Source organism: Nanorana parkeri, unplaced genomic scaffold (genome assembly GCF_000935625.1).
Source record: "Nanorana parkeri isolate BGI_ZX_2015 unplaced genomic scaffold, ASM93562v1 scaffold1317, whole genome shotgun sequence".
Taxonomy (NCBI): Eukaryota; Metazoa; Chordata; class Amphibia; order Anura; family Dicroglossidae; genus Nanorana; species Nanorana parkeri.
This window is the reverse complement of record NW_017307585.1, coordinates 391755-419658: the sequence shown is the minus strand read 5'-3', so window position 1 is coordinate 419658 and position 27904 is coordinate 391755. Positions and strand designations below refer to the sequence as shown.

The 27904-nt window shown below is 40.0% G+C and overlaps 1 protein-coding gene across 1 annotated transcript in view; it reads left to right on the top strand.

Annotated features, from left to right (window-relative positions):
* The window catches only part of GLRB (glycine receptor beta), a 76697-nt gene that overhangs the window by 43517 nt on the left and 5276 nt on the right, over positions 1-27904 (top strand). Inside the window, exons 4-7 of the mRNA XM_018569282.1 lie at positions 15221-15450; positions 18110-18192; positions 21024-21164; positions 26166-26318. Coding sequence (XP_018424784.1) covers positions 15221-15450; positions 18110-18192; positions 21024-21164; positions 26166-26318 — 607 coding nt within the window. The remainder of the gene's footprint in view (positions 1-15220; positions 15451-18109; positions 18193-21023; positions 21165-26165; positions 26319-27904) is intronic.

The window sequence follows — 27904 nt, the reverse complement described above, 5'->3', positions numbered from 1 at the left end:
GGGACCTGCTAGAGCCTTCTAGCAGGTCCTGGCCAATGAAAACAACTTGGCGGAGCCAGCCGTGGGATCACAGCTGGCTCCACCCAGCTGTCAGTTGCAAGGCTTTCAGCCGACCAATGGCCAGCCGCTCATCCAGCTTCGGGAGCTGTACGGGCTATAGTGAATCTCTACTAAACCGAAGGGCTCCAGCGGCTGAAGCTAGCAGAAGGATCAGCCGGAGCAACGTCTGATCCTTCAGCTAGCTTTGTGAATAACCCTTGTAATGTGCTGCTGCTTCTTATTCATCCAATCACAGGCTGGGGCTCGTTGTTCACCAAACTTGCTTGACTGCAGGGAAGAACAGTGAGGTTTATTAAATTTTTTTTATTATTTATGAGTGCAACTGTAACACTGGTAGAGTATCTGGCTAATTAGAAACACATCTTCTTTATACAGGTAGCGTTTCAGAGAAACATTATAACATCTCCAGGTTTATAAGAAAACATCGATTTAAAAATGCCATTGCTGCCAGCAGTTACATTTATTTTCCAAATACATTGAAATACACTTTTCTATAACGTAAGGTCAAAGAAAAGTCAGTGCAGACATTTGATAAATCGTACTTCTACCAAATTAAAGTGATGCTGGCCAACTTCTTCAACATGCTAGGGATGGGTTTTACTTTTGAACTTCATTTCAGGGATAACCTGAATATATGCCTAATATAAATATTTCAAACAAATTTTGAGTATGCACATGCCATACAGTTACTGAGATAACATATAATAGTCTTTAAAGTGAACCTGACAACTTTTAAAAGTAGAAACCTTTGCTAAGAGCAGACACTACATAGTATCATTTTGTTATTAGTCAGAAAACTCTACTCTGTGCATCACTCTGATATAGTTTAATTTTGTTACAAGGGACTAAGGGCAACTGCCAGGGCTTCAGTGGCCATTAAAGTGTATGTATACAAAACTTTTTTTTTAATAGAGTAGGAAAGGCCTTGAATGCTAATTTCACCATTTTTAAAGCCTTATTTTTTTTTTTTTTCATACATCTACTGCTGGCAAGCAGTAGATATATGCAAAAACTATGAAAAATGTACCAAATAGGTAAATACTTACCTCTGTCAACGCCGCTCGCTCCTGGCTGTAGAAATCGGCTTCATGAACGACGGTGCAGGAGTATGTGTTCGGGCAAATGCGCAGTGGAGATTGCCAGTGGGGAGAAGAGGAGAGACACGTTGTAAGTGAATGCACACATCCATGAGCATGCACACCAGACAGACTCTGTGGCACAGGAAGACGCAGCAGTCTGCACTGGATCAGAGACAGGTACCAGCGCTGGAGGGACTGCTGAAAATGACTGGAAGGAAGATGATGATCGGATCAAGAAGTATCAGGTAAAGTGACGTGAAAGGATAATCATTGAAGATGACAGGTTCTCTTTAAAGTGACATTAGGGGACCGCTAGTGTCACCTTTCCACTTCAATAGCTTTAGCTAGGGAATAATCGCTGCCTGAGTGTAATGGCAGGCTCTGGCTGGAAGCAATAGCAAGCCTGCTATTGGCTCTTTCAAATTACAAAAGCCGATAGAAGGATGGCTATTGCACCCGCCCACTGCCTGCTGTCAATCAGCAGAGGAAGGACCTGAAGGAGAAAGTTCTCTTTCAGGTCCTCCTTTGCTGATTGACAGCAGGCAGTGGGTGGGTCTAATAGCCAGCCTGCTACTGGCTATTGCAATTTAAAATAGCCAATAGCAGACTGGCTCTTGCTCCCGGCCGCTGGATGGGAGACTTGTTGCTGGCTTTCTACTACTGTGACTACTACTAAGTCTCCCATCCAGCAGGAGAGGTGGTAGGCATGGGGTAGGGCACAGTGGCTGACAGCGGTCTCCTCCCTGCTGGTCGCCAGTTGCAGAGGTATGTGTCCCCTCCGATCCCCGCTGCCTCTGGTGATATAGGTGAAGAGAGCAGCGGGGATCAAAGTGGATACAGACCGCAGCATGCAGAGCTCATGCGGCACCAGAGGAGGCTGACAAAAGCCCAGGTGCCAGAATACAGCTGTTAGAGCTCAGCACACAAGATGAGTTGGGCTACTCTTGGCCACCTTGTCCGGCACAGTCCTAACACACAGATCCGACAGCTTAGCATCTTCACTACTAAGTCAGTGCACACCACTGCCACATCGCAACTGGGGTAAATAAAACTGAATGAGATGTCACTTTGTGACATTTTAATAATGTTTGAAAAAAAGGTAAACAGTCTGGTGTGCTGAAATCAGCCCTTTCCATTGCTTCCTAATAGCGAACATCAGGGGCCACCCTAGGGCATATCACAGACAGATGTTTGTATCCTTCATCTGATCAATTTTTTTAATTCAGTACTCTAGTGATCTCATTAAAACACTTTTGTGTTCTGATACTAGTTTCTGCCATCACAAATTATGGGGGTTTTTTGTTTTGTTTTGTGTTTTTTTTTTTTTTTTTTGCAGCTTTTTAATCTCATTTCTTTTCTGTGTGCATGTCCTTACAGCAGCTATAAATAAATTGTGGGAAAGTTCAACACCTACTTCTTCCACTCTCCTCAACCATAGCTGCGTTTAACTTAAATTACAGTCAGTGCATAGTATTAGTTGCTGTTGCCATTTAAACATTGAACTACACAATGTTCCATTAAAGTGTCAGTAACACCACTCCCCCCTCAAAAAAAACAAACTTTAAACCTTTCTAATAAGGATCTCTCTGTACCACTTGTTTTTTTTAATTAGGCTTTCCTCTTCTAAAATGTACCTATTGAACTTGCTGGTCATTTGAGCCTGCGCAGCGTTGCCACAGTACGCATGCTCCTCTTCTAGCAAATAAGCCATGTATTATCTACTTGACGCGACTTACTTCTTCAGTCAGGGTGGATCAGATGCTTGCCCTGCAGTGGAGCAATGTCACCAGGACATGTGACCTGCTGTGTCTTAGCCCAGCCCTGATGCTTTTTTCGATCGAATAAAAAAATAATAAAAAAATAATAATAAAATACATAAATGGAGTGTTACCAACATAAAGTTGACTTCAGAATAAAACTGCATGCACATTTTTTTGCAATCGGACTGCACTGGAAAGCACGGCATTGCGGTACTGTACGTTCCAGTGCGGGCAATCACACTGTGGGTGGGGGGGTGCGTTTGGGGTGCCATTAAAATGAATGGCACTGCAACACACCTCACACAGCCGAATTTGTCAGGCCGAAAACAGCCTTACAAAAATTGTATTGTAGTGTAAAAATTGTATTGCAAGTACATAGCGCTTGAATAGCTTTAGCCAGAGAATGACAGCTGCCAATGGCAAGATTCCGCAGATGGCAGCTGAATGTAAATACAGCAGGTAGTGGGCTAGTGCAATAGCCAGCCTGCTATTGGCCATTTCAAATTGCAATCGCAGGCTGGCTATTGCACCTTCCCACTGCTTGCTGTCCCCTGCTCCCAGCATGGAGGAGAGAGCTAGGGGATCCAACCAACTAATCGATAATGAGAATTGTTGACTAATCAATCAGTTGGTTGCAGCCCTAAACTCTTGTATCCCCACTGAAAGGGTTAAGAATAATTATTCCCGCAGTTCTTCTTTAAAGTTAATGCTGGTGGTATGCCCTATCCTTTACAGGGTAGGATAAATAGCTGGGTTTAGAACCATTTTAAATATAGTGCCACTCTACCACATTTATTTTTGAATGTTGTCTATAGTTTAGGCTTTGAGATTTATCTTTTCAATCTCAAGATGTGACAACATCTTAAATATCATGTTCGGTCACTGCTATCAGATATGTCACTTACACGTCATTTACTGCACAAAACCAAATGATCAGTTATTGGTGTGTTTCTAGTCATCAAGGTGCTAGTACATTGCTTGTTTTTTTTAATGTTTTTCAAACTATGGCAACTGACCTCACATGAACATGAAGTTTGGAAACTGAAGCCAGGTTTTACTGGCTTAGTAATTAACTGTGATGGCAGTGGAATTTAGGTGGTAATGTATTATAAATACCTTTTATTCCTGACCAGCATTGTGGCTAGTCTGCCTGCATAACGTAAGCTGAACAATGTGTAAGTGATTTAGTTTACCTTCAAGGGCTATAAAAACTGCTTTTGACTGATGTCAGGTATTTCGAGACCTCTAATAGAGAATTTGGAACATGATATTAACTCAATACACAAGTTCACGTTTTTTGGCCAATCAAAACAGTGGCAGTGGCATAAAGCAAGTAGTCACAAGGAGACCTTTTGATCTTGATCTCCCCCCCTGTTCTGATTGGGTTATACTCTTAACCGCACATTCTTTATACCTAATATTTCCTTTTTCTTGGCTGAGAGCTACATCACGGATCACTCAGCACCCCTAACCAGAGCCATCAACTTTTACCTCACTTTCCAGGGGAATAAAAAATACATCATACAACTCAGCTCTTATTTGCTGTCAGCTATTTGGCACTTTATCTGACTTTTTTTTATTGTTCTATATTTAACATCCTGTTGTTGCTTTCTGTTGCTGGGCTTCGCCAGCTTTCAATCCCTGTGGTTTAGCATGATTAACTCCATCCATACAAGTAGCAGCTCCCTTATAAAGCTGCATTGTAGAATCTCATACGCTCTTTAATGAGATACATGTCACTTGTGGCTCATTAATGCAATTTAAAAGTGCAATTAGAAGAAATTATCAGCTCATTACAAACTCTGAGTCATGAATATGATTTTCCTGTGCCATTATCAAGTAGAAGAGATTAAATCTATTTCAGGTACTCAATGTATCTGTTTGTGCACGTATTTATTTCCTTTTTTATGATTCATTTTACATTAGTTGATGCTGGTAAAAGGGATTTGCAAGATGCTTGATGATGAAGTCAGTCTGAATTAAAGAGGTATTCAAGATGTTGGGAACCTTTTACATACTCTACGATTACTGGTTGCACTGTGTGCTGCATTTTCATTTTTAAAGCCACTTTTTCTTATGGCTGTATACCTCCCAACTGTTCCTCATTTTGAACCAAATCCCCATGTCCCTCTTTCCTCCTCAGTTGTTCCTTTTTTTGATCTGATGTATAGACATCTATGAAAAGGTACTACCGTATTTGCCGGCGTATAAGGCGACTGGGTGTATGAGACGAGCCCCTAATTTTCCACTTAAAACATAGGTTTTGGGCTATACTCGTCATATAAGACTACCCCACTTCCGAGGCAACACCATTTAAAAACATCATGGATGGATGTGCGGTAATACTGTGTGTATGGTAGCTTCAGCTACATACAGTATACCGCGCTGAGCCAATCATGGCGAGCAATGTATTCTATTAATGAATACAAAGCTTGCTTGGATTGGCAGAGGTAGTGTACATCGCTCGCCGTGATTGGCTCAGCTACTGTATGTAGCCGAAGCTACCGTACATACAGTATTACCGCACATACAGCGGGCTGACAGATTAGGGATGTTCGTTTTGGGCCAGCTTGGCCTAAACGAACTAAAGGTATACATTGTATACCCCGCGTATAAGATGACCCCCGATTTTCGGGGGATGTTTTTAAGTATAAAAGTAGTCTTATATGCCAGCAAATACAGTAATTTACTACCAAAAGTATTATTCTGCACTAAAACCTTCACTTTCATTTCATCTTTTAATTATCTTGTTTGCCATTTTGAAAAGCCAGTATAAAGCAAACCGAATGGTGGGGGAAAAAAAACAATTCTGGGTTTAACTTATCATTTTTGCCATATAAATTCTTAATGGTCCACACAACTGGTAGATTTGAAGGGGTTCGTCTATTGCCTAAATGCAAAAGTTGTCTTTGCTTCTCATCTCAGAAATTTGGGAGGTTTTCAGGCTTAGCATTAATAGTTAAGGGAAGGTCAGCGACAGTGTAGTGAAGAAAGGGAAATGGTAATTTTGTACTTGAAAGAAAAATGCAGGACTTGTGTTCCCCCCTCTTCTCTTTCTTTAGGAAACATTGCAAGGACAATTGAAACCAATGGATAATGCTTGTCTTGCTGTTTCCATGATGTTCTTATGTGTCCAAGCACCTCGTCAGCAGCTTAGCTGTCATGAATACCCGGAACCTCTAGAGAAGATATTTCACAATGCCTCAAGCATTGTCAGGGGGAGATACTAGCCCCGGTGTACACAGTGAAGTATGTGGCCAAAGAAATGCCTACATGCCATCCATAAGATTAGTACAATGATCCAGCGCCAAAAAGGCCTACATCCCGCCCGCAACTTGGCACCACCTCACTGAATACACAGAATATTGTAGACCCAGAGTGCCACTTCTCCCAAGTCAGCAGTGCTTTAGATATATAAGGGGATGTGCCTTTAACTTCCATGGCGGTAATCCTGAGTCTGGCTCGGGGTGAATTTTCAATGCTAGGAGCGGTAACCCCGAGCCAGACTCGGGACTGCAGAGAAAAGTGACACTCACCTTGTCCCTGCGAGCCCGCGGCGTCCTACAATATAAACAACAAATTTCCTCTGCTGTACGCGGCGTCCTAAGGTTTACTAAGAATTACAGGCCTACAATATAAACAACACATTTCCATGCAAAAAATTGTACCGCTTTTGGTACAAAATTCCTGACATAATCATACCGCCAGGGAGGTTAAAGAGGAGTGGGCTCCCTCCAGGCATACCTGCATTCAATCTATCAACTGCAAAGTCTCTATCCCAAAGCAGGGATAGGTTAACTCTGCCTGCTTGTTCGCTCGCCATTACCTGATGGGTTTGTTATTAGTTGGCTGGGCCAAGCTTTAACAAACTTGCTGAGCAACTTTCTAGCAGGGTCCTTCTCTTGAGCCTGTGCCTACAGCCTGCACCTTGTGCATGGGATGCTGGGATGGAGCCCAGGTCCTAATGCCTCAGCCCTCTGGAAGGCATGAGTAACTCTTAGATGTTGTTTTGATCTGGGAAAACCTTACCCAAACTGTTCCTGTGTGGGACATCAGAACTACTGGACATTGTAAACACACTATAAAACCTTCACTGGTCTGGAATCTGCAGTCAGGGATCTGGTACAGCAGTATGCCCGAAAACCTCTGTTTTTTTGAAGAGTTAGGTTACCTTGATTTGTGGTCATGAAGTTGAACTTCATTCAGAGACTGTCAGTATGAGAACCTGTAGTAGCCAAGCATGTATTCTGTCCAGACGAAGTCCTTGCTGACGAAACGCGTCGATAGGTGGGCACATTCTGACGTCCTCACGTCCAAAGAGCAGTGGAAAGAGATTCTATACAGACGGATGGGTTTTTTTTGGTATGTCCCTTCTTTTTTATCATGCAAGTGTTTTTAATCTGATTTCAATAAAGCGTGGTTTTTAAGTTTTGTTTTTAAATGTGTTTTCTTTTGAGCGATTGAGGAGATCAGCAGGTAATTTCTGAATTACTGTCGGTGGAACTACAAACAATGGAGGGATATTGAGGAAATAATTGTCAGCTGAAAAGCAGATACTGCACTGAGTTTTATATGAGCATCATGTATAAGAGGTAATTGAGCTCTGGCAAGTGCGGATTTTTTTCTTCTCCATCCACGAAGGGTGAACTGAATAAACATAGTGGCACACAGCACAGACGATTTATTTGTTGTTCTGATACTGTAGCTGTTTTGGATTATCTGTATTTATGCGATTTCAGGAATATTTGTTGTCATTGCACATTTCACTACTATCACTGGAAGTGGACCTGTATTGTTTCTGGACTTTTGTAAAGTTTATGTATGTATTCTATGAATTTGAATGTTAAGTATTTGCACATATCAAGCACATTTGCATTTTAATATATCAACTGGTGTATCACATTAGTTGTTTTGCACAGTACGAGTTGCACTTATATTCTAAGTGGGGTAGTTTACAATTGAAATTTGATGTTTCACATAGTTAGAGATTCATTGTGACCTTTTAGTGCAGCGCATTTTACATTAATCTTTGGAAGGTGTGCTACACACTCTTTTAGCACAGCAGCTTATTAGGAAGATCATTTTTTTTTCCATAGCGCAGATCCCAGATCCCATATCCCACATGACCCCCCTAAAAAAAAATGGGTTGCAATTACATTAAATTTTCTAGATGGCTAAAGTCCCGGTTTAAATGATTGTTATATGTGTTGCCTTGCTATCTATTTACTATTTACATGCATTTATAAAGCACGGTGTGCATTAGAAATGTTCTTAACTCTTCCATTACTTCAGTATTTCAAAGCAAGTGAAGTCCCAACTAAATTAGTTAATATATTTAAAAAAAGTGAGGGAAAGAGAAGTCACTTGAACTGTTCAAATCATGTTACCATTCATCAATCATGAAATGTTCTTTACAGCTCTGTGTGAATTAGTCATAATATGAAGACGCAGTGTGTAACTACAGGTAAATGTTCCAGTGAGAAGTGGATATCTATATGCACTCTCTGCTATAAACATAGCCCATAACGCTCATCAACAAAAATTTAGTTCGCAAAACATTACCATTATCAAGCAAGAAAGTCTATTCAGTTCACCTTAATCTGAATGTTAGATTTCCATGATCTTCTGCAAGCAGAAGGTTTTTATCATGACTGGCCACTCATTTTGCAACTTAAAAATATATCCAATAGTTTGTTTACTCAGCAGTTGGATGAAGCATAAGCAGAAAACATTTATTTTGAATGAACAGGGGGTGCATATTCTGCTTCCTACAGAAGAATGCCTAGTTTGAGCTAAAAAGATTTATATTAAAATGGTTTAAAGGGCAGAGATGGGAATCACAGACCTACGGAACTGCAGATACGGAATTAGTTTTTTCCCAAAACACTAATATGTGATGATCATATTATTGTACACAGTGTGATGGCCTGGTGTATTCAAATAGTGCATAAAACAAATTCCATGGATAATCCTGCTCAGTTTCAGCGGTAGGAAGAATGCAATACCCACGACATCTACTGTCTTCTTTCCCTCACTCGTGTCAAAAGCTTTCAGCAACTCCAGGAGTCGCCCTTTAGAGGCACACTTATTGTATATTCAATTTAGACGCTTAGTTCTCTCCTTGCCTCAAAATGACTCCCCACCTTACAAGCGAAGCGCTTTTGAAAGTACCGTAAATACCAGCTAGATCCCCATGCTCCTGACCCTATATCTCTGATCTACTGCTCCTTTTATGTCTTCAAACACATTGGGAAACCAAACTTAACTATATCCTGAAGATTGGCAAGAGATCTGGCAAGACACTGCCAAAAGCCCTTAGAATGTTCGTATTCTAGAGAAGTTCCATAAAGTCCTTTTTATTGGTGGTATTATACCGCAGTACGTTTAGCATGCTTTATCCCTACAAACCCTTGTACCTTTTATTGTGGTTGTTCTCATCTGGGCAAAATGGCACACATTTGGTGGACCTGCTCGATCATGACCAGGCTTTGGGTGAAGGATTTTAATCTCATTTACACATAACTATAGAAATCTTCGTAAAAACCTGAAGCACTGCTTACTAAGCCTATCCAACCCATTTTCATAACTACCAAATTGACCATTTCCACAGCCTGAAAAACACCTACTTTAGAGCTTTGAGGTGCTTAAAAATAGACTGACTCGAATAATGAAAATTGACCACAATATTAGCTGATTCTCATGCTAAATTGCTCCTAATTTGGCAACCCTGGACCTCCTATTCTCAACCCCCATGATTTGACACTATTGCTAGATCTTTAATTGTCTCAGGTGCTATCCTGCAAGAACTTCCCCCTTTTTCCCCATTTTCCTCTCTCCCTTCACTCCTTACTTCTTCTTATGCTGTCTTTCCCATTTTCACTCTTTCTCATGTCCAGCTCTTTCTTTGATATGCCCACGGCTAACAATTTCTCTGCCTTCTTTCATTACTTTTTTTTGGCACATAGGTTCATGCAGACACATGCCGTAGGCCCTATAAGCCTGTTTTTATCTCTTGGAATCTATATACCTAACAAGGGTACTCAGCTGCAGAGTACTGTCAAGTTTCAATTCTGTGATCTATCTTGCACGATCCTTCCTGTATCATCATTTTTTACTGTAACATTTGACTGCCAAGTATGTTATGCATTGTAATATGCGTTCTAAATAAACTGCTTGAGAGGGGAAAAATACAAATTTCCTCAGCAGGTACAAGGTGGTATCCCTATATTTGTATTTCTATGGTACATTTTCCAAACCATAATGTACCATTATTATACTCTTCCATGATCCTGTAAATTGGAGTGTGAGGTGTGCCAATATATTTCAATCTGTAAACATTCACTACTGAAAAAATAAGGCATCGAGCCCTAATAGGAAATCTCTCAAGTGGGGAAAGGGACAGTAAAAGAATTTCAGGTTTTTATTGCACCATCTGGTTGCAGTTAGCCCCATTTCTTGTCTTGGTGTCACAATAATTGAAAAGTAGAGAGTTTGGAAAATGCAATATAGAAATACAAATATAAGGATACCACCTAGTACCTGCTGAGGAAATTAGTTTTTTCTTTCACAAGCAGTTTAGAACATGCTTTTGCCTGCACAATGGGCCCTTGTATATAGGCTCATTGTATATGGATATTTCCCAAGTACTGCAGACCACCAGTATGTAGCAGGTATAAATGTGTGCAATATAGACTACTGGCCACATTCAATTAAGATGCTTTGGATTAAGGGTGCAAAGAGGAGCTGTCACTGGAAAAGGAGTGTTAATGGTGGGCTCCCATCACCATTTTTATATTGAGTGCTGTAATTTGTAGAGATGGTGCTTAGATAAACTTGGACATGGAAGCATCCACTGTGCAGCCTTGATTACTTTATAGGGAAATTGGCTGTTACACCACAGCCCCCATCCCCTTAATCACTGTAGTGTAATCGTATTGGTTCAAGGTAAATCTAATACAGTTGTTCACAAAGTTTTGCAGAGGAGGGTAAAAACTAAAACACATGAAGAGTCTTGTTTCGGTGGGCCGTTTTACCCTTCTGCCTTCTTTGTTTCCATGCTTGCATAAACATGCTCTTTCTCAAACTGATTTCTGAATGGTAATGTCAGCCTTTAGTATCACTGTCTGGCCAGTTTCATTTTTTTTAATAAGAAAAGCTGCATCCGTTTAGGTGAACAATAGCCTGTAATTCGACTTTTAGCTTAGTGCAGATGTCAGGGAAAAGCAGTGAGCAAATCACACAAGCAGGAAATAAAATTTGTGGGGTAGTTCTTTAAAGACAGCACCGCTAGGTTACTAGCGCATGTAGCATATAAATTATGCTTTTTTTTTTTTATAGCAAAAGGTTTTTGTTTTTTTTTAATAACTGCAAATGTGCAAGTGCTGAGTTTTTTTTTGTGGATGATAACAGATAGAGTATATGAAGCTTTAGCTATTCTCCACCATTCCCTGTATTTTTTGTATATACATTTATTAAATCTATTCGACAGCCTATTCCTGCAGGCTGTTTGGTAGGAGATATTTGGGGAAGAGATCCATGCATAGGCTTAGAAATTGCTTCCGGCAAATGTTAGTAAAGCATCATTTAATATATGATGTGCTGAGCTGGAAGATGCTTCACTTGTTTTATCACGACCCAAATGTGTATATTAATATTTTTGTGCTATCTACCTATATTTTCCAGCATGTTTGAGGGCAGATTTTGAATATAGCATCTATTTAGACTTTAAATAATAAGAAACATGACAGAATGCAAAGTATTTCAAACATATAGGGTCCATGGTGATAATGAGGATTTTAGAAGCAGCTGACTTCCTGCATATGGCAAATAAGATTAAGAGCAGTCTAGGCAGTAATTACCTTGCAGCAGATGTATTTTGACCCACTTTAGATTTAGATATATGAACTTAATTCATGTTAGCCCTGTTGATATTGAAGTGACATTGAAGGCAGAATTCTCCTCCCCGCCAATGCTGCTTTAGGGTCGTTCACACGACGTCCGTTTTGTGTGCTGACCGGATCCGTACGCTGCTGCACTCAAAATGCATCCCAATGTATCCCTATGTGTTTTATGGGCTACAGTTCTCACGTGCGCAGTCCGTTCAGCTTACGACAGAAAAAATACTGCATGTCACATTTTGTCCGGTCCGAACGCGCACAAAACTCAACGCAATGCAGCTAAGGGGGGGAAAAAAAAAGAAAAAATTGTATTCTGGCTCCACTTATTATGTCATCAACGTTGAAAAAAAATTAACTGTCAGCATCCGGACCAAAAACGCGTCAAAAAACGCACTGCATCAGCAGCTCCACGTCTGCTGATCAGGACCTGATCTCATGTGAACAGGCCCTTAAGGACTTACATCATGTGATGCCTCTGGATCCGAACAACTTCTTCCTTCCACTCATTTTCCACAGTCCCTCCGGCGCTGATACTGGTCTCTGATCCAGCGCAGAATGCTCGTGTCCCATGGAGTCTGTCCAGCGTGCATGCTCCTGGCTGCCTGGCTCCGTCCATTCACTGTCATTGTTGCGCTCCGCTGATCTGGACTGCTTACTACTTTAATGCACGATTAATCGTTGAAATTAGGATTAGTAATTTATTACCTTAGTATTTCTACTGCAACAGTGAAAAAACAGGTATACATGTAACTTGCCTATAATGTATGCACTTTTAATAAAAAAGATACCTCCAAGCAGTCCTTCTCACTGACTGCCCTGTTTTTGTCTGGCACTATCTTTATATCAAGGGCTGCTGGTTAGAAGTAGACCCCAGAGATTGGGGCAGGGTGTGGGGTTGTTACCAGGCTAGCCTCTGGTCCCTATCCTTCGCTTACATAGTTTTCTTGTGCCTGCTACCTGTGTATATACCATCTACCTAAATAAATGTAGCACTACTCCTCTCAGCGTGGTGTAGGATAACCCCCTAAATGGTCTAGCAGGCTTACATATTCAAATACCACATGCATTTCAGATACACATACATACACAGTATATATAAAATAGTTCTCTGCTATAAAAGTGTGATAATTATACCAATTACTACAGATCACTCTTGATTTTCTACCGGTTTTTACTTGTGATTACTTGGCTGTTACCTAGTCTGAACCCTGGTGCTGGCGCTATGTTTTAAGGTACATGTTAGCTCTTTGTGTAAAATTGAAGGCACTTTAAGGTGTTAATCATATACGTGATGAAAATAAACATATGGTTTTTGCATACTACATATCTGCCTGCCAAGCAAGTTGTCACCAGTATCCTATTTAAATGAGGAAGTGGAATTTACCTTGTTATCGGTATTGTTAAGACAACAAGACTGATGCACAAATGTAATGGTAACTGGCAAACTAGAGATAGATCAGTGACCTGCAGCTCCTTCATAAGAAGGAGCTGCAGGTCACTGATATTTGCAGCTCCTTCATAAGAAGGATTAAGGACCTCTGCTGTAGAATAGGTAAGGTAGCAGTGATAAAATAATGTACAGGAGGCGATTCATGGAAACTCGTCTACAGTAAACTTCAGGTTTTGCACAAATTATGCCTACTATAGACAAAAGAGTTGGGGTAGGCATAATTTTCATATCCAAGTTATGCAAGTCTACCCAGGGTGTGATAATGGGAACTTCTGACTATAGCAAGCACTCTTTATTGCTTACAGATATTTTACAGCTTGTTGTGACCTGCCCAATTTTTTTATTCTCAGTGAAATCGTGGATGAATGGCGTCACCTGAATATGCATTGCTTCTGACCATTGAGTTGGTCACATGTGAACTAACAGTGGATCACACTGCTACAGAGAATGGGCAGACTTCTTTGTGCCTTTCATTTATTGTATGTGATTCTAAGTGTTACTAATGCAGATTGCATACACTGTGTAACAGATCCCATATACTTAACCCTCCGGCGTCTCGGATACGAAGGGTGGCTCTGCCCCCCGTCCGCCGACGTCACGCCGCTCCGCCTCCCTCTTCTGCTTAAGCCGCAGCCTCTCACTTGTCCAACGTTCCTGCAATAAATGCGGATGCCGGACAAGCTCTGAGCACCTCCGTTCTCCATCCTGAACTGCAGCTACTCCCTAGCTCCCTGATATGAGCCTCTACCACTCATGCCGCTGAAGGGCTGCTGAGACTCAGTGCACCGCAATCCTGAGACAGGTGCACAGGACTTCTCATCCCCAGTCTCTACAGCCAACATTCAGCCTCACTGCATGGATGGATTCCTAAAACAGCAGTACAGCTAAACAGCAAGTATTTCCACCACCGCTGCCTATGTTATCAAAATCATTGACTTTAGGCTGTGATGTGAAGTTAACATTTCAGACTTGCTACTGCTGGTTAGGTTTATTCAGACCTATTGAATTACAAACGGAATTCCTCAGCTGAGCTCCATCCCTGGCCATAAAGAGGTATTACACACAGTATCTTTCAATAAAGCTGATTATAAAGTGTTATAACCTCTGTTGGGTTTGTATTGCTATTTTAGTTCTCAATGGTTAGATTCATCCTCACTATTGGTCTTAGTGACCATTGTTTTGGAAATAGAAAGTGAGAGAAATCCACATTTTTTAATTGTCACAGGAACAGGAGATGAGAGGATATCTACCAACAGGGAAACCTGTACTGGTTTCAACTGTGTAACAGGGTTATCCCCTCTCTTTGAAAGATCTCTTACTTCCTCTGGTATCTCTGAGACAGGAAGTAAAGGAAAATCTCTTTGACAAATTGCAGACAGCAAAAAAACAAACAGGCAGGGGTCTTACTCTTAACCATTCTGTATTCTATCCAAAACGAATGAAAAAAAAGTTACTACAGCATCCTGGAAACATTAATGAAGGTAAATGGCACAGATATAATAATTGAATTATATCAAGCTGCAAATTAATCTATGCATTTAACTGATTTAAACCTAATGTACCAAACAAAAACAAAAAATGTAAAGGTTCTGGAAAATTAAGACTGTGCAAATTCTGTGTAATGTGCTAGGACCAAGCTTTATTCATTTAAGTAAATCTGACTTAACTGGCTTCAGTCATGGCAAATGTCATTAGCCTGCAGATTTATTTCACAGTTAAAAATAAACAAAAGTATAAAAGTACATTGAAAATGAATGCTGGGTAACAAGTTACAGTTTTTAAATATTAAGTAAGTCCTGTTTATTTTAACCGGTGTTGATTCCTTTGAACTTTAATAAATCTCATAAGAGTCATAAGAGTTGCCAACTGTCTATAAATTATTACATCTGGTCTTGGCCTCCAGTTTGGTGTTTCTGGGTGATCCTTCCTTCCTAGTACATGTCATGGAGATAATGTGCACATCTTTTAATGCAGGATTACAGAGTGAATATCTTCCTAAGGCAGCGGTGGAACGACCCTCGGCTTAAACTTCCCAGTGATTTCAGAGGCTCAGATGCCCTCACCGTAGATCCATCAATGTTTAAGTGTCTGTGGAAGCCAGATTTATTTTTTGCCAATGAAAAGAGTGCCAATTTTCACGATGTCACTCAAGAAAACATCCTCTTGTTTATTTTTCGTGATGGAGATGTCCTTCTGAGCATGAGGTAAATGTTGTTTATTTTTCCTCAGGTTTTAGCAGTCTCTTCAGAGCATGTATTCATATATGGAAATTTCTTGTAGCATGGTAAATACTAACCTGTAAGATGAATGTCAGAGGAGCTAATGTGCTAAATTGATTCATGGCTATTGAACAAGGGCTGCATAGATAATCATATTGAAAGTGTAAGTGTACTTTCAAACAAATGACACTGACCGGCCCTGTCTATCCTTCTGGATCTGAACTAATTCTTCCTACCCCAGCTGCTTAATTACCTGAGTAGGACAGCCGTGGCCTGCCTACCTTACATCCTCTGGCTAAAATCTTCTTCACCACTGCCCATGGCTGCCCTCATAAATTTACACAAGGTCAGCTCCCAAGTGTACCCAGAGTCTGTTTTCTACCTGGCCATCATACGGGCCCTCTTGATTCAGTACATATACCGGGTAATTGCTTACCAGCACACTTATTTTGGGTCAGTAATCCTATCTTTTTTTTAAATTTTCTTGATCTCCATTCTTGTTTCACATCAGTGACTCATAAAGTGTTGAAACCAGGGGTCAAAAAGAGAGACATCTAGCATTTCATAAGAAACTAAGTAATGACAGCCTCTATTTTTTTTTTCTCATGACAGGTTTTCTTCAAACATACCTGCGGCAACTTCAATTACTTGTCCACATGCAGGGCCGTTCTTTACAGGTGTCGGAGATTGTCCTTTCCCTCCCACACCCCTTGATTGTACTGGCTCATCACCATAATAGGCTACCCCACTAGCCAATAGGATTGCAGAGGGGTGGGGTCAGTCAAGGTCCATGACAACAAGGAAGTGCTAGAACTTTGCTGGTTCGGGAGGACCCAGCATTAGTAAAATAAAGCTGTTGCATGTATATTGCATGGACCTCTCTAGGTGACTGCAATTTATACCTATCAATTTTAATATTGGGGTTTTTTAATTGATAGTCTCTTCAAATTAGAATTGGAGAAAGAAAGCTAAAATACACCGCAGAAGTACAGTACATATATGTAAACTGTTCAAGCTGTTAAGACTTCTGTTAAGTCACTATTTTTAATCACAAATCCTGCCTCACTGCAGTCCCCCACCGTTTCCTGCTTCAGTTTGCAACTTGTGCTACTTGCCGACACATTGAAAAAGAAATCATATGTTAATTGCAGATAAATGGCATGGGATAAGATAGGAATTAGTTTTGCTGTGCAGTGAGGCAGGGTGTGTAAATGGCTACACAGCTTTACAAAGCCTTTGGCACGTAAAACTGTTCACATATATGTATTTACTGTTTGCCAGGAGGCCCTTGCTTAAATTTAGGTCCTTAATCCTAAACATCTAATGAAGAACAGTTTCTAGTTTCAGTAGGTAGACATCAAAACCTAATGTTTTTAGAGTGTCCATGTATTGGAATGCAGTCTTTACCTCCTACCCTTAAAGAGGAACTTATCTGAAAAAGGTGCCAAAAAAAGCACCTTTAGAAATGTTTAGTAAAGGCAATCTACAAACAGATACATATAGATAATTGGTGGCTTTTTATTATTGTACTTTACATATCTTATCATTATTCTTTGCATATCTTATTTTTCTTTTCTTCCCCATTCTTCACAAGCTGGTAATTTTCACTAAGGGTAGAGTAATCCATCTTCCTTTACTTCCTGGATCTTCCTGGATCTCTGGGGCTACCTCCTGGAACATGTGACAGTGTACGTCATCTGAGGAGGAAAAAAATGCAGTTCCCCCAAGATCTTGATTTTGGAGTTTATAGATGAGATTTCCCTGAAAAGCACTGGTGATGTAGCATCCCCAGGATCTATCTGTGAGGCCCAGGGATACATCATTAGTGCCTCACTCAACCAGAAAGTGGACAAACAGTAATTGTTTGTAAAAGAAAAAAAAATTTGTTGAACTAATGTAAGATAATTTCATATCGGCATGCAGAGCTGCATGCCAATGTCATTTTTAGTGAAAGGAGGTAAAGGTCCACTTTAATACGTACTGAAAACAAAAATGTACTAGTGATTTCACAGGTCCCTAAAGCAACATGGGGAGGAGACATAGAAGCACATTGATGTATAAAAAGGTTGATAAAAATAGCTGGTTTCCTATAGGAGGCAAGATTAATTGTTTTGTTTTCAAATCATGGACTGAATAAATGACATTTGGAAGCTGATTATAGCATACTGTTCATACATACATTCATTCATTCATTCGTTAGCTCCTGTGGCTTTATAATGGCTTTTTCTGTGCTGTGCTGGAAAATTCCTTCACCTCTCCCAGCAATGGTTTGAAGCTGCAGAAGAAATAGACATTCGCTGCCTGCTTAAACATATTTTTTTCATTTTTTGTGATATATTAATTACACAAGTGCGCATAGTTTTAAAAGCCTCCTTTTAAAAATACTTCTGACCATTCCCACTTATGTCTGATCGCCTCTACAATTCGCTCGGTGTCTACAAGTGTCTAACCTTCTTGCAATGGAAAACATGGCTCTCAATACTTACCGGCGCTTTGCTAACTACTGAACAAACATCATTTGCTCTGCATTGTATTTATAGATGCAAAAGGTCAATGCCTTCTCTATGTTGGTACAACATGCATATAATTGTGTAATTCTAAATTTTTTGAAACAGCACAAACTGTCTAATGTATTTTTATTTAGGTTGTCCATAACCTTATCCTGCCCTCTGGATCTAACCTTGTTTCCAATGGATACTCAACGTTGCAAGATGCAGCTGGAGAGTTGTATGTAGCTTTTTCTTTATTTAATCTTCATGCACAAAAGGCCCTTTAAAATACATTGGAAAAAAATTAGATTGCCTACCTGGTAATTGTATTGTTCATCTTTTGTACTTATGTTGGGACCCGTTCACACCAGATGCAGTGCATTCTGGGCGGAACGCACTGCCTCACATTGCAGCCGCCTCACTTTTTTGTGGGGCAGGAGGGGGCGTGACGGGCCATTGAAGTGAATGGCACTGTAGCCACGCTCTTTGGCCGCAATGCGATCGGCCGCACGGGATCGCAAGGCAGATTATGCCTGCGGTCCGGTGCGATCAAAATAGTGCTTGCAGCATAATGTGCCTTGTGATCTCGTGCGGCCGATCGCATTGCAGCCGAAAGGGCTATGGTGCCATTCACTTCAATGGTCCACCACTCTCCCTCCTGCCCCACAATAAAGTGAGCCGGCCGCAATGTGAGGCAGTGCGTTCTGGCCAGAATCGGGTCAGAACGCATTGCATATAGTGTGAACGAGCCCATAATGTCAGTAAAGTTAGCTGCCTTGCTTTTATGTAGCAGTCATCAGCTTCCCAGTTATATTTAGTAGTAATCAGTAAGGAATGGATGTAATATTTTATTGATTTTATTTATTGTATTAAAGAGCTCTGACTACCCCCACACTGCAAGGGTTAAAGTATAGTTAACAAGCAGTAGATATGCAACCATATGTTCTGATTATTATGTCAAAAATACGCATACCAGCCACTGGAGATTTTCACATTCATGAAGTGAATATTTTCATTAAACCTAATTTGATGTTGTTTAACGACAGTGATGGGCAGTAACCTATGGCAACCCATCAGAACTTCTCTCATCAACTTAGAGTACGTAGACTATTATTTGCTATGGATTATTGCACAGCATTGATTTTTGCACATTATTAATGTAAACCAGTAAACTAAAACTGGAAAGTAAGCACAATAAATAGCCGATTAATCGATTATTGAAAAAGTTGACAACTTTTTCAATAATCGATTATGTCGATTAGTTGTTGCAGCCCTAGCTAACTTATATGTTTAGCTTTGCAGACAACCTTATAAAAGATTAAGGGGGTTATTCACTTAGCTGCTGAAGGCAGCCGAGTGAATAACCGAGCCGAAGTGAACAGAGCCGAATGACGTTCGGCTATTCACTCCAGCTCAGTACAGCTGACTTCAGCAGTACATCGGTTGCCTTCAGTCAGTTTAACATGCTCTACATGTAAGGCTGAGACGAAATGCAGAAGGAGTTTGACTTAGCCGAGCTTCGGCAGCTCACTCGCTCCCATTCCCCCCTATTCTCATTTTGACAAATCTTTTTTAAAAAGAAAAAAAATTGATCCACCGACGTAGTCCAGGGTTAATCACGACGTCCAGCGTGGTCCACGATGACGACGACGTAGCTAAATAAAAAATAATTTAAAAAATTGTGAATAGCCCGTAGAGCAGCCCTTTGGTTCGACTGAACAGAAGGGCGTAGGCGGCCGAAGCGAGCCAAAGGATCAGCCGAAGCTACAACTGGATCCTTTGGCTCTTCTGTGAATAACCCTCTAAGTGTACTTTTTGGACCATATTTCATGTTACAAAATTCAAAAGGTAATGTGAAACATGGCCACATCGAAACTCGCCCATCCCCCTCCTGTACCCCCACATACCTGAATTATGGGCTTCTTCCCCCTGCAGGATGCTGCTTTTTTAGACATGATGCAGCTGTCCATGGCTCTGCCCACACAGCCACGTCATGTATTCACAGATCCTTTGACAGGATCTGTGAATGAAGAAACTACAAATTTTATCAGCCACTACGGCAGAGGGACTTGTAGTTCTTGGAAGTTCTCTGGAATTTAAGTACAGTGATGTCACCTCACTTGTCCATTCATTCTTCCTCCTGTCCCTGTTACCTCAGTATGGACATGGACTGGAAGGGGAATCTGCAGGAGGCAAAGCATTGCACCCGCGATTTACTGATTGCGGTTGCAATGCTTTACTGGCTCCATTGCAATAAAATAATAAATGCATATTTTTTTCTTTTATGAAGATGTGTGCGCATTTTATTTTTATTTTTAATTAGTCCAACGGGAGCTGGATTTCCCTATTTGCATCGGCTTAAAAACCCCCTCCTCACCACAGATGTGTCGGTGCTTAATCAGTTGATGAGTTTCAGGCACAAAGTACTGTAAACAAATTGTGGTAGTCAGCGTACCCACCCCCTAGAAGCCGGGGTGTTTACAAAGGGTCCAGTGACTGAGAAGAGGAAGCCTGTGACTCTCTGACACATTATGGTGCATATGCTGTAAAAGGGAGATTAACTGAGCACTTGCAGTCTAGGTTTCCTTTAAATAGTGATATGTTTTATGTGCAATGATATGTTTCCAGTATATAAATTATGTATCATTCTGATATATGCAGGGCTAAAGTGGCATAACACTATATCACACATCCATTTAGCTGTGACATCACTCATTCATCATGAATCCTGCTACATGAAGAATTTTCATCAATTTAAAAAAAAACATGTTTTCTGTCATAAATAAGATGCGATCCCTGGTAGTGTCTCAGCGTGTAATAGGGCCAGGCAAATGTTTTTTACTTTGTACTACATTAAAGAAATCAATAATCTCCATTATCACTGCTTTGTTCTGCAAGTATGTAGATTATGTTGTTTTAATAATGCTAATAAATAATTTCAAAGCTGTAATGTTTCTGCAATGATTTTCTCTGTGTGCCTGGAGAGCAAATAATGACGGGTTTGTGAAAGCTTAATTGATTTAATAGGAATGTGTGGAGATCACTGAAATATTTCTGTTTGTCACAAAGTTGGATATACAACGGATGACTTACGGTTCATTTGGCAGCCAGGAGACCCTGTTCAAATGGAAAAAATAGCGTTGCCTCAGTTCGATGTAAAGACAGAAGACATTGAATATGGTAATTGTACAAAATACTACAAAGGCACTGGTAAGTAGTATGCATTATACATAAGTAAATCATCTTACATCATATGTTATTTTTGCATATAGTAATCACTATGTCTTCAGTTATTTGCAAACACAGTGTGATCAGTACTTATCACTCTGTGTTTGTTCAGTACATTGAAGAATCAGTAAATATTTAACATATTTACCAATCCTGAAGCTCCACCCCTTCCCGCCGGAGCTTTCCTTCCCGCTCAGCCTCCTGGTAGCTTTGTCCTCCCTGCTGGAAGCATCTGGATCGGTTCTGTGTCCCCTCTGATCACCGACACCTCTGCTGACACAGGTGGGGGAGAGCAGCGGGGATCCGAGGGGATCAGACTGAAGCTTGCAGCCTGTGTCCAGCGGGGAGGAGAGAAGCTGGGGATGAACTGCATTTTCGGCTGTTTTTGTTTTTTTTTTACTATCAGCCTTTTGCCAATAGAACTATTTTGGCTGAAATGTCTTGGCGGCCAATATTTTGGTGCATGTAATAGTAATTCTGGGCAATAGTAGTTCCAATACACTGAGTGGCCAGATTATTATGACCACCCCATCAGTACTTAGTTGGGCCGCGAGATAACTCCACGACATGACTTCGTTGGGCCACCTCGTGATTCAACGAGATGTTGAAAGGTGATGCGAGGAATCTGACATTGCACTGTTGCCCTTCTGTTGTCTTGTACCAGTCTTGCCACTCTCTGTTCTGCCCTAACATTGACTAGTCGCTGACGGCCACAATTCGCACATTCAGACCCAGATTTTCGGCTGACAGTCCAGTCTTTAAACACTTTAACAAGAGCTGCTCTTGAACATTTAACAAACTCTGCTTTTTTGCTGATACTCGCTCCATGGCTCCGTGCCAACAATCATCCCACGTTCAAAGGCTGTTAAATCGCGTTGTTTACCCATATCTTCAGAAAAAAATCACTTCTACTGTCGTGGTAAACAACCTGCTTCTCTATTTATAATGGTCTTCACTTCAGCGCGAAATTATAGCTAATTTGCCTACAAACGTCAGGTGGTCGTAATAATCTGGCCACTCAGTGTATATGGTCCACCGCTTCCAAATCCCCGGTCAGCTCACATCACAGTCATACCTCAGGTGTAGGACAAAAGGTGCGTGCTCACCACTCACGTGTGTGTGTGTGTGTGTGTGTTTGTGTGTGTGTATATGACATCATCCACAGGTTTTGAAGGATAAGCTAACTTGCATTGTTAGTCCATACACACACACTGTACATTGCAGAAAACTTCCACATATCAAAAAACCTCTTATGTGTTTCATCAACTCCTCTGCTTAGTCATAGAGGCAGGCAGTAGTATTTGCATCCTAACTGTTCCCTTAATAAATTCCCTCTGCAATTTTAGATAAAGAAAAACCCCGTTCACCTCACCCCTGTGTAAAAACATTTGCTGTTTTTGGAGTTCCTATGATACTATCTCCTCTTCCTATGATACTCACAGTCCCTAGACCACTTTATAATTATAAAGGCTACTCTCCCTCTGTGCTCATCAAGGTTGTCAGGTCCTAGTCATACAAAAAGTATGATCAACACTGTATTCCATCTAATATGCATGGGCTGTGTTTTGTCCCTTTCAGCTACTAGATGGACGTGCGCATATAGTCTAAGATCCGCAACACCAACATTTGATGGAGATGCTAGTGATGCCATAGCTCATATAACTCCCTCCTTTATTGTTTCGACAATAAATTTGACTGTGGTAGCAACTAATTATTAGGGTTTTTGGGATTGCAACAAATTCTTCATTCCACCATTTTCACGTAACTGCCCTGGATCTGCAATAATTAGGCAGATTATGTGTTCTGACCTTACTTACTGGATGCAGCTGCCACCAAAATACCCAGCGTTGGCTGTTGGTCGTCACTGACTTCACCTACTCCTTTATATGATTGTGCTTGGGCCTAGCAATTGGCCGCAAGGCCTGAGTACTGAATCATGGGAGGAGGTCACAAGCTCCCCTATACCCAGAAGCACCGGGTGTGCTACAGTGCAGCCGTAGAAGATTGTGCTGTGGGCGAGAGCTGGAAAGGTGAGATTAAAATAGTTAGGGCAGGGGCTTTACACAGACACTTTCACTTTGTCCCAGTGGGCAAGGTGACAGTATCTCTTTAAAGCATTACAGCCATGTGACCAAACTGACATCCAGACCAATATCATTTTAAGAAGGTGGTCAGAAATTACATCACTGAATTTCTTCCAGGAAATATTTAGGTATTTTGGTTAGACATATTTTTCTAAAAATAGCCTTTGCCAGTCTCCTTTTTATTCTCTTTGCGCAGTAATAGAGATTGAGAAGTTTTCAGATGATCACTTTGATGTAGATACTAGCAAGCCTCCCTTCTGTTCAAATGTCTCTAAATTGCTGTTATTAAATATTCCCCTAATAAAATGTTGTCAGTAATGGGTTTCCCCAGCCACCTTCCGATTTATTGGTATCCAGGTAACATTAGCCAGATCTTAATCAGACATATTTTTAGTATACTAAACATGAGTGAATGGTAGCATTTCAGGGAAGCATCTGGGAAGTTGCTTTATACTGTAATTGTGCACATCAAAGTACCAATAAATCTAGAGTCACCTCCACTGAGGTTTTTCTAGTGGATTTTAAGAAGAAAGCTTATGAGTCTGTAAGTAGTATTAGAAGTCCATGTGAAGAATGTTATAGGGCAAACGCCAGAGAATGATCTCTGGAAATCTAAGAATTGATCTTTGCCAGCATGGGCCAGATTCTCCTGCAGCTTGAAAAGGTCAAGGTATAGTTAAGAACTATTGATTTCTGTGCCATGGGAGTGTGCTGCTTTTAAAACATTCTAAAAGGTTTGTAATGTTCATGTTGCTTAGCATTTTAAAAACCTGTTATGGAGCAATATCACTTCTAAACTAGTAGATACATAAGGGAGCTAGTGAATGGTCAGGACTTTCAGTAGGCAGTCACAGATCAAATTAACTGACAAAAAATATATATAAAAAAGTTTTATATAAAATACATTATTGTATTTGTTAAAAAAAGAAATAAAGCTGTAAACAATAAATAAAGTTGTAAACAATATTACATGACCCGAATTAAAGTAGACCAAAAATAATATAGAAACAAGTTTAAAAATGTGTGTGTGCATGTATGTAATATATATTATATTAAATTATCTAACTCTAAGTCTTGATCACATAGGGATCACTTTAGCCCCATCTGCATTCTTTTTCGCAGAGCTGCACTGAACACTTTCATAAATTGAACTGAAGCCTCCCGGCAGTGCACCTGCTTGCTGTTCACTTGCAATTACCTGTACTCAACATACCTATATGCGCTGTGGGCTTACGGCTGGAAGCCTTCAGTTCAGTCTTCCCAGAGCAATGCCACAGAGAGGGGTTGTATTCCTTTTGCTTGTAATATGTTGAATTTTGAATTCAGCTGCTGATGTTGCTGTATCACCTCATTAAGCCTTTATTTAAAAATAATGCACAAAATCTATTTAAAAATAATGCACAAAATCTATTATAGCAATCGGTACAACTGAAAACACAAACTTTGTGTGTTTTAAAACTACTTTTAATACAACTTTGTTCATTAAACACAAACTTTGTGTTTAATGAACCTGAATTAGAAGTTTAAAGGGAAAGTGTAGTGGTTTTCTGCATATGTTTTTATTTATGGTCAGAACTACAAAACAATTGCATTTATGTTGTATTTAGTTGTGAAATGATGTTTGATATGTTATCTATTTGAGGCTGTTGAAAAAAGTCTGCTGTAAACAGATCAGCAGCTCAGTCTGAAATTTCCACACACAGATAAATGACTCATAGCTGTGACCCCACTTGCGTGGCCAAGTCTAAGGTTTCAATCGGGCAAAGCCATGCACAATGCAGGCTGCTACTGCTGTGCTGTCTATACAACAGTGTTTGCATCCAAGTGGTTCCAGCAGTATAACCCACTTGGCTATAGCAGGGAAGCTGCTGCAAACTTAGAACTGTCATACAAATCAATCAGGTCTGTTTATATCTTGGTGCATCAGTGATGTGTGTTGGGGAAACATGCAGGTTGCATTAATGTGCTTTTTGGAGCCCATAATTATTTATAAGGAGTAAATTGCACAGGTAGTGCATTTTACTTAACCTCAACTACCTCATGACCAGCAGAGAAATTAAGAGAGCCTGTCAATGCTGTCAGAGGGGCTTCTTAGTCCCCTTGTAATAGCAATAAAGTTAGGTGAAAAATTAAGTGTAAGCAAAGTGTTTAAAAAAGTAAATAATAAAATAAATGTTAACAAATTTAAAAGCAAGCCTGCTGCCTTCAGATCCCTACATGCGAATGCAAACATGCCCATAGAACGCGTATATGTATGTAGACCACTTGTGCCAAGATGTCAGGTATTGCCGCAAACATCGGAGTGAGAGCAGTAATTCTAGGGCCATAGTTCACCGTTAACTCTAAATTGATAAGCAGTAAAGACTTTTTAAAGCATTGTCTATGGGCAATTTTAGGTACCAAAGTTTTTCACCATTTCACAGATTTGCACAATTTTAAAGCTTGACATGTTTGGTATCTTTTCATTTGACATGACCCTATATTTGATATTTGACCAAAAATGGGTATTATATTGTGATTGTGTGCAGTAAAATTCTTCCAGTGTATTTTTTCATGGAAGTATAGAGTTCATAAACATTTGCACAAATATTGTGCAACTTAAAAAAACAAATGCTACCATTTTTTTCTTTTACAGGACCTTTGCTTGCAGAAAATATAAAATTGGGGGTTTAATGTAATTTTCTATTCAAAAATTCTGATTTTAACATTCGAGTGAAAATGAAAACAAGTAGTTAACAATATATTTATCATCAACATGGTTGTCTAATTTTTTTCATAAAAGAGGAAAATCCTCTGAACTGAGCCACACTTTTTTTCTAGTCTGTTGTATAAAGCATGGATGCAGAATATTTGTTAGAAATAAAGCCATTTTATTTTTATTATCTGCTTTTCATTAAAGGTTACTACACATGTGTTGAGGTCATCTTTACATTGAGAAGAGAGGTTGGCTTCTATATGATGGGTGTCTATGCTCCAACTCTGCTGATTGTTGTTCTGTCCTGGCTTTCGTTTTGGATCAACCCTGATGCCAGTGCTGCTAGAGTACCTTTAGGTAATCAATATTGGTTGAATTTGTGTTTGAAATCTGGTTGCAAAGCTGAAAATAATTACCATTTTGGTAAATTGAAAAATGCCACTTACCATCTATTTTTTTCTGTCAGTCACAGATTACGATGGCTTTTTTCAGTTGAACAAATAATTAGTTATTAAAGGGTCAGTCCACCCAAAATTGTTATTCAATTTTTTTGTAGATGCTGGAGAGTTAAACCCAGTCATTTCTTGTATCTCTCAGGGGCTCTAATGTATTCTTCTGGGTCTGCAGACCTGCTGTATGCATTATGAGAGGGTCTGACACTTCATCATGGATTCCATATTGATTTTATATTACGAAGAATGCAACAGAAGTTGCTGAAATGCCAAAGGTGACAGAAAACACCCAAAACTCCCAGGTGGGCAGGAACCGGATTCGTGGCAGGGAGACCTTGCTGTTTGGAGTGTCCTAGACATATATAAAGCCAGTGGATAACTGTGCCCACCAAGCTCTGCCTTCAACTAAAACGTTATCATCCACAATAAATAAGACTTAAACAAATCTTATGGTACATTTTTATTATAACATTACTTGCATAAAACGGTATCTAATATAGACCAATCTATAATATAGTAATATATAGGACCAACTTCTCATATCACCTTGCTCTGTGCTACAGTATAAGCCATTATACATAATTTTGTATTTGTCCTGAAGAAAGTTAAAACACTTGTGCAAGATGGATAAACTGCTCTTGATATAATGGCGTATTTGTGTTTATTACCAAAGCAGTTCAGGATATTCTGTTTAATCATATACTGTATGCATAAAGTAATGGTTTGTATGTCTCCCCTCACATACCCCTAACTTAACAATTAACCAAATTTTTTGCATCCTTAATGGAAATGGCGATGTTTTAAGTAGTCAATGTTCTACTTTACATTCCAGTATTTCCAGTAAAGGGTTTCTTTTGACCAACCTCGCCTCATCCTAATAGGATCTCATATTTGATTTGCTATCAGCAAGTTACTGAGTTACCCACTGACTTCTAATATGAGTCTATCAATTCCAGCAGTGAGGCCTATACTCCTCATACACAAGGTCTTATTTCCTGCAGCCATTATAAAAGGGCCTTGCACCCCCTTTTTGCTTTTCATTTATTTTACAGACGATAATATCCAGCAGGAATCAAAGTAATGAAAAGACTAGATAATTTTTGCAGCATATTGGAAGCCCATAAGTGATAAAAGAATCCAGTGGCTATGCTCTCTGGAGTGGAATACAATTCTGCAGCAGCATACCATGACTTTTGCAGGTCTAGTACATCCGTCACCTTATTGTGCTAATGTACCTGGAGCCTTTGCATGACATTTCTGCGCTAGCGGAAACCTTTGATAACTGTTATTAATAGAGGCATAATGCCAAATGGTGTCTGCCATTCAGGGTCATTGGTTCCTTGGGATCCTTTGTTGATTCCCCTTGAAAACCTGCTGCAGGCATTTTTGCTGCATCTTTTAAAAAAATAACAGATTATACACAAAATGGCAATGGGTTATATTTTTACTCATTATTTTGCATTATACATTATTCTCCAAAATGTGAATCAT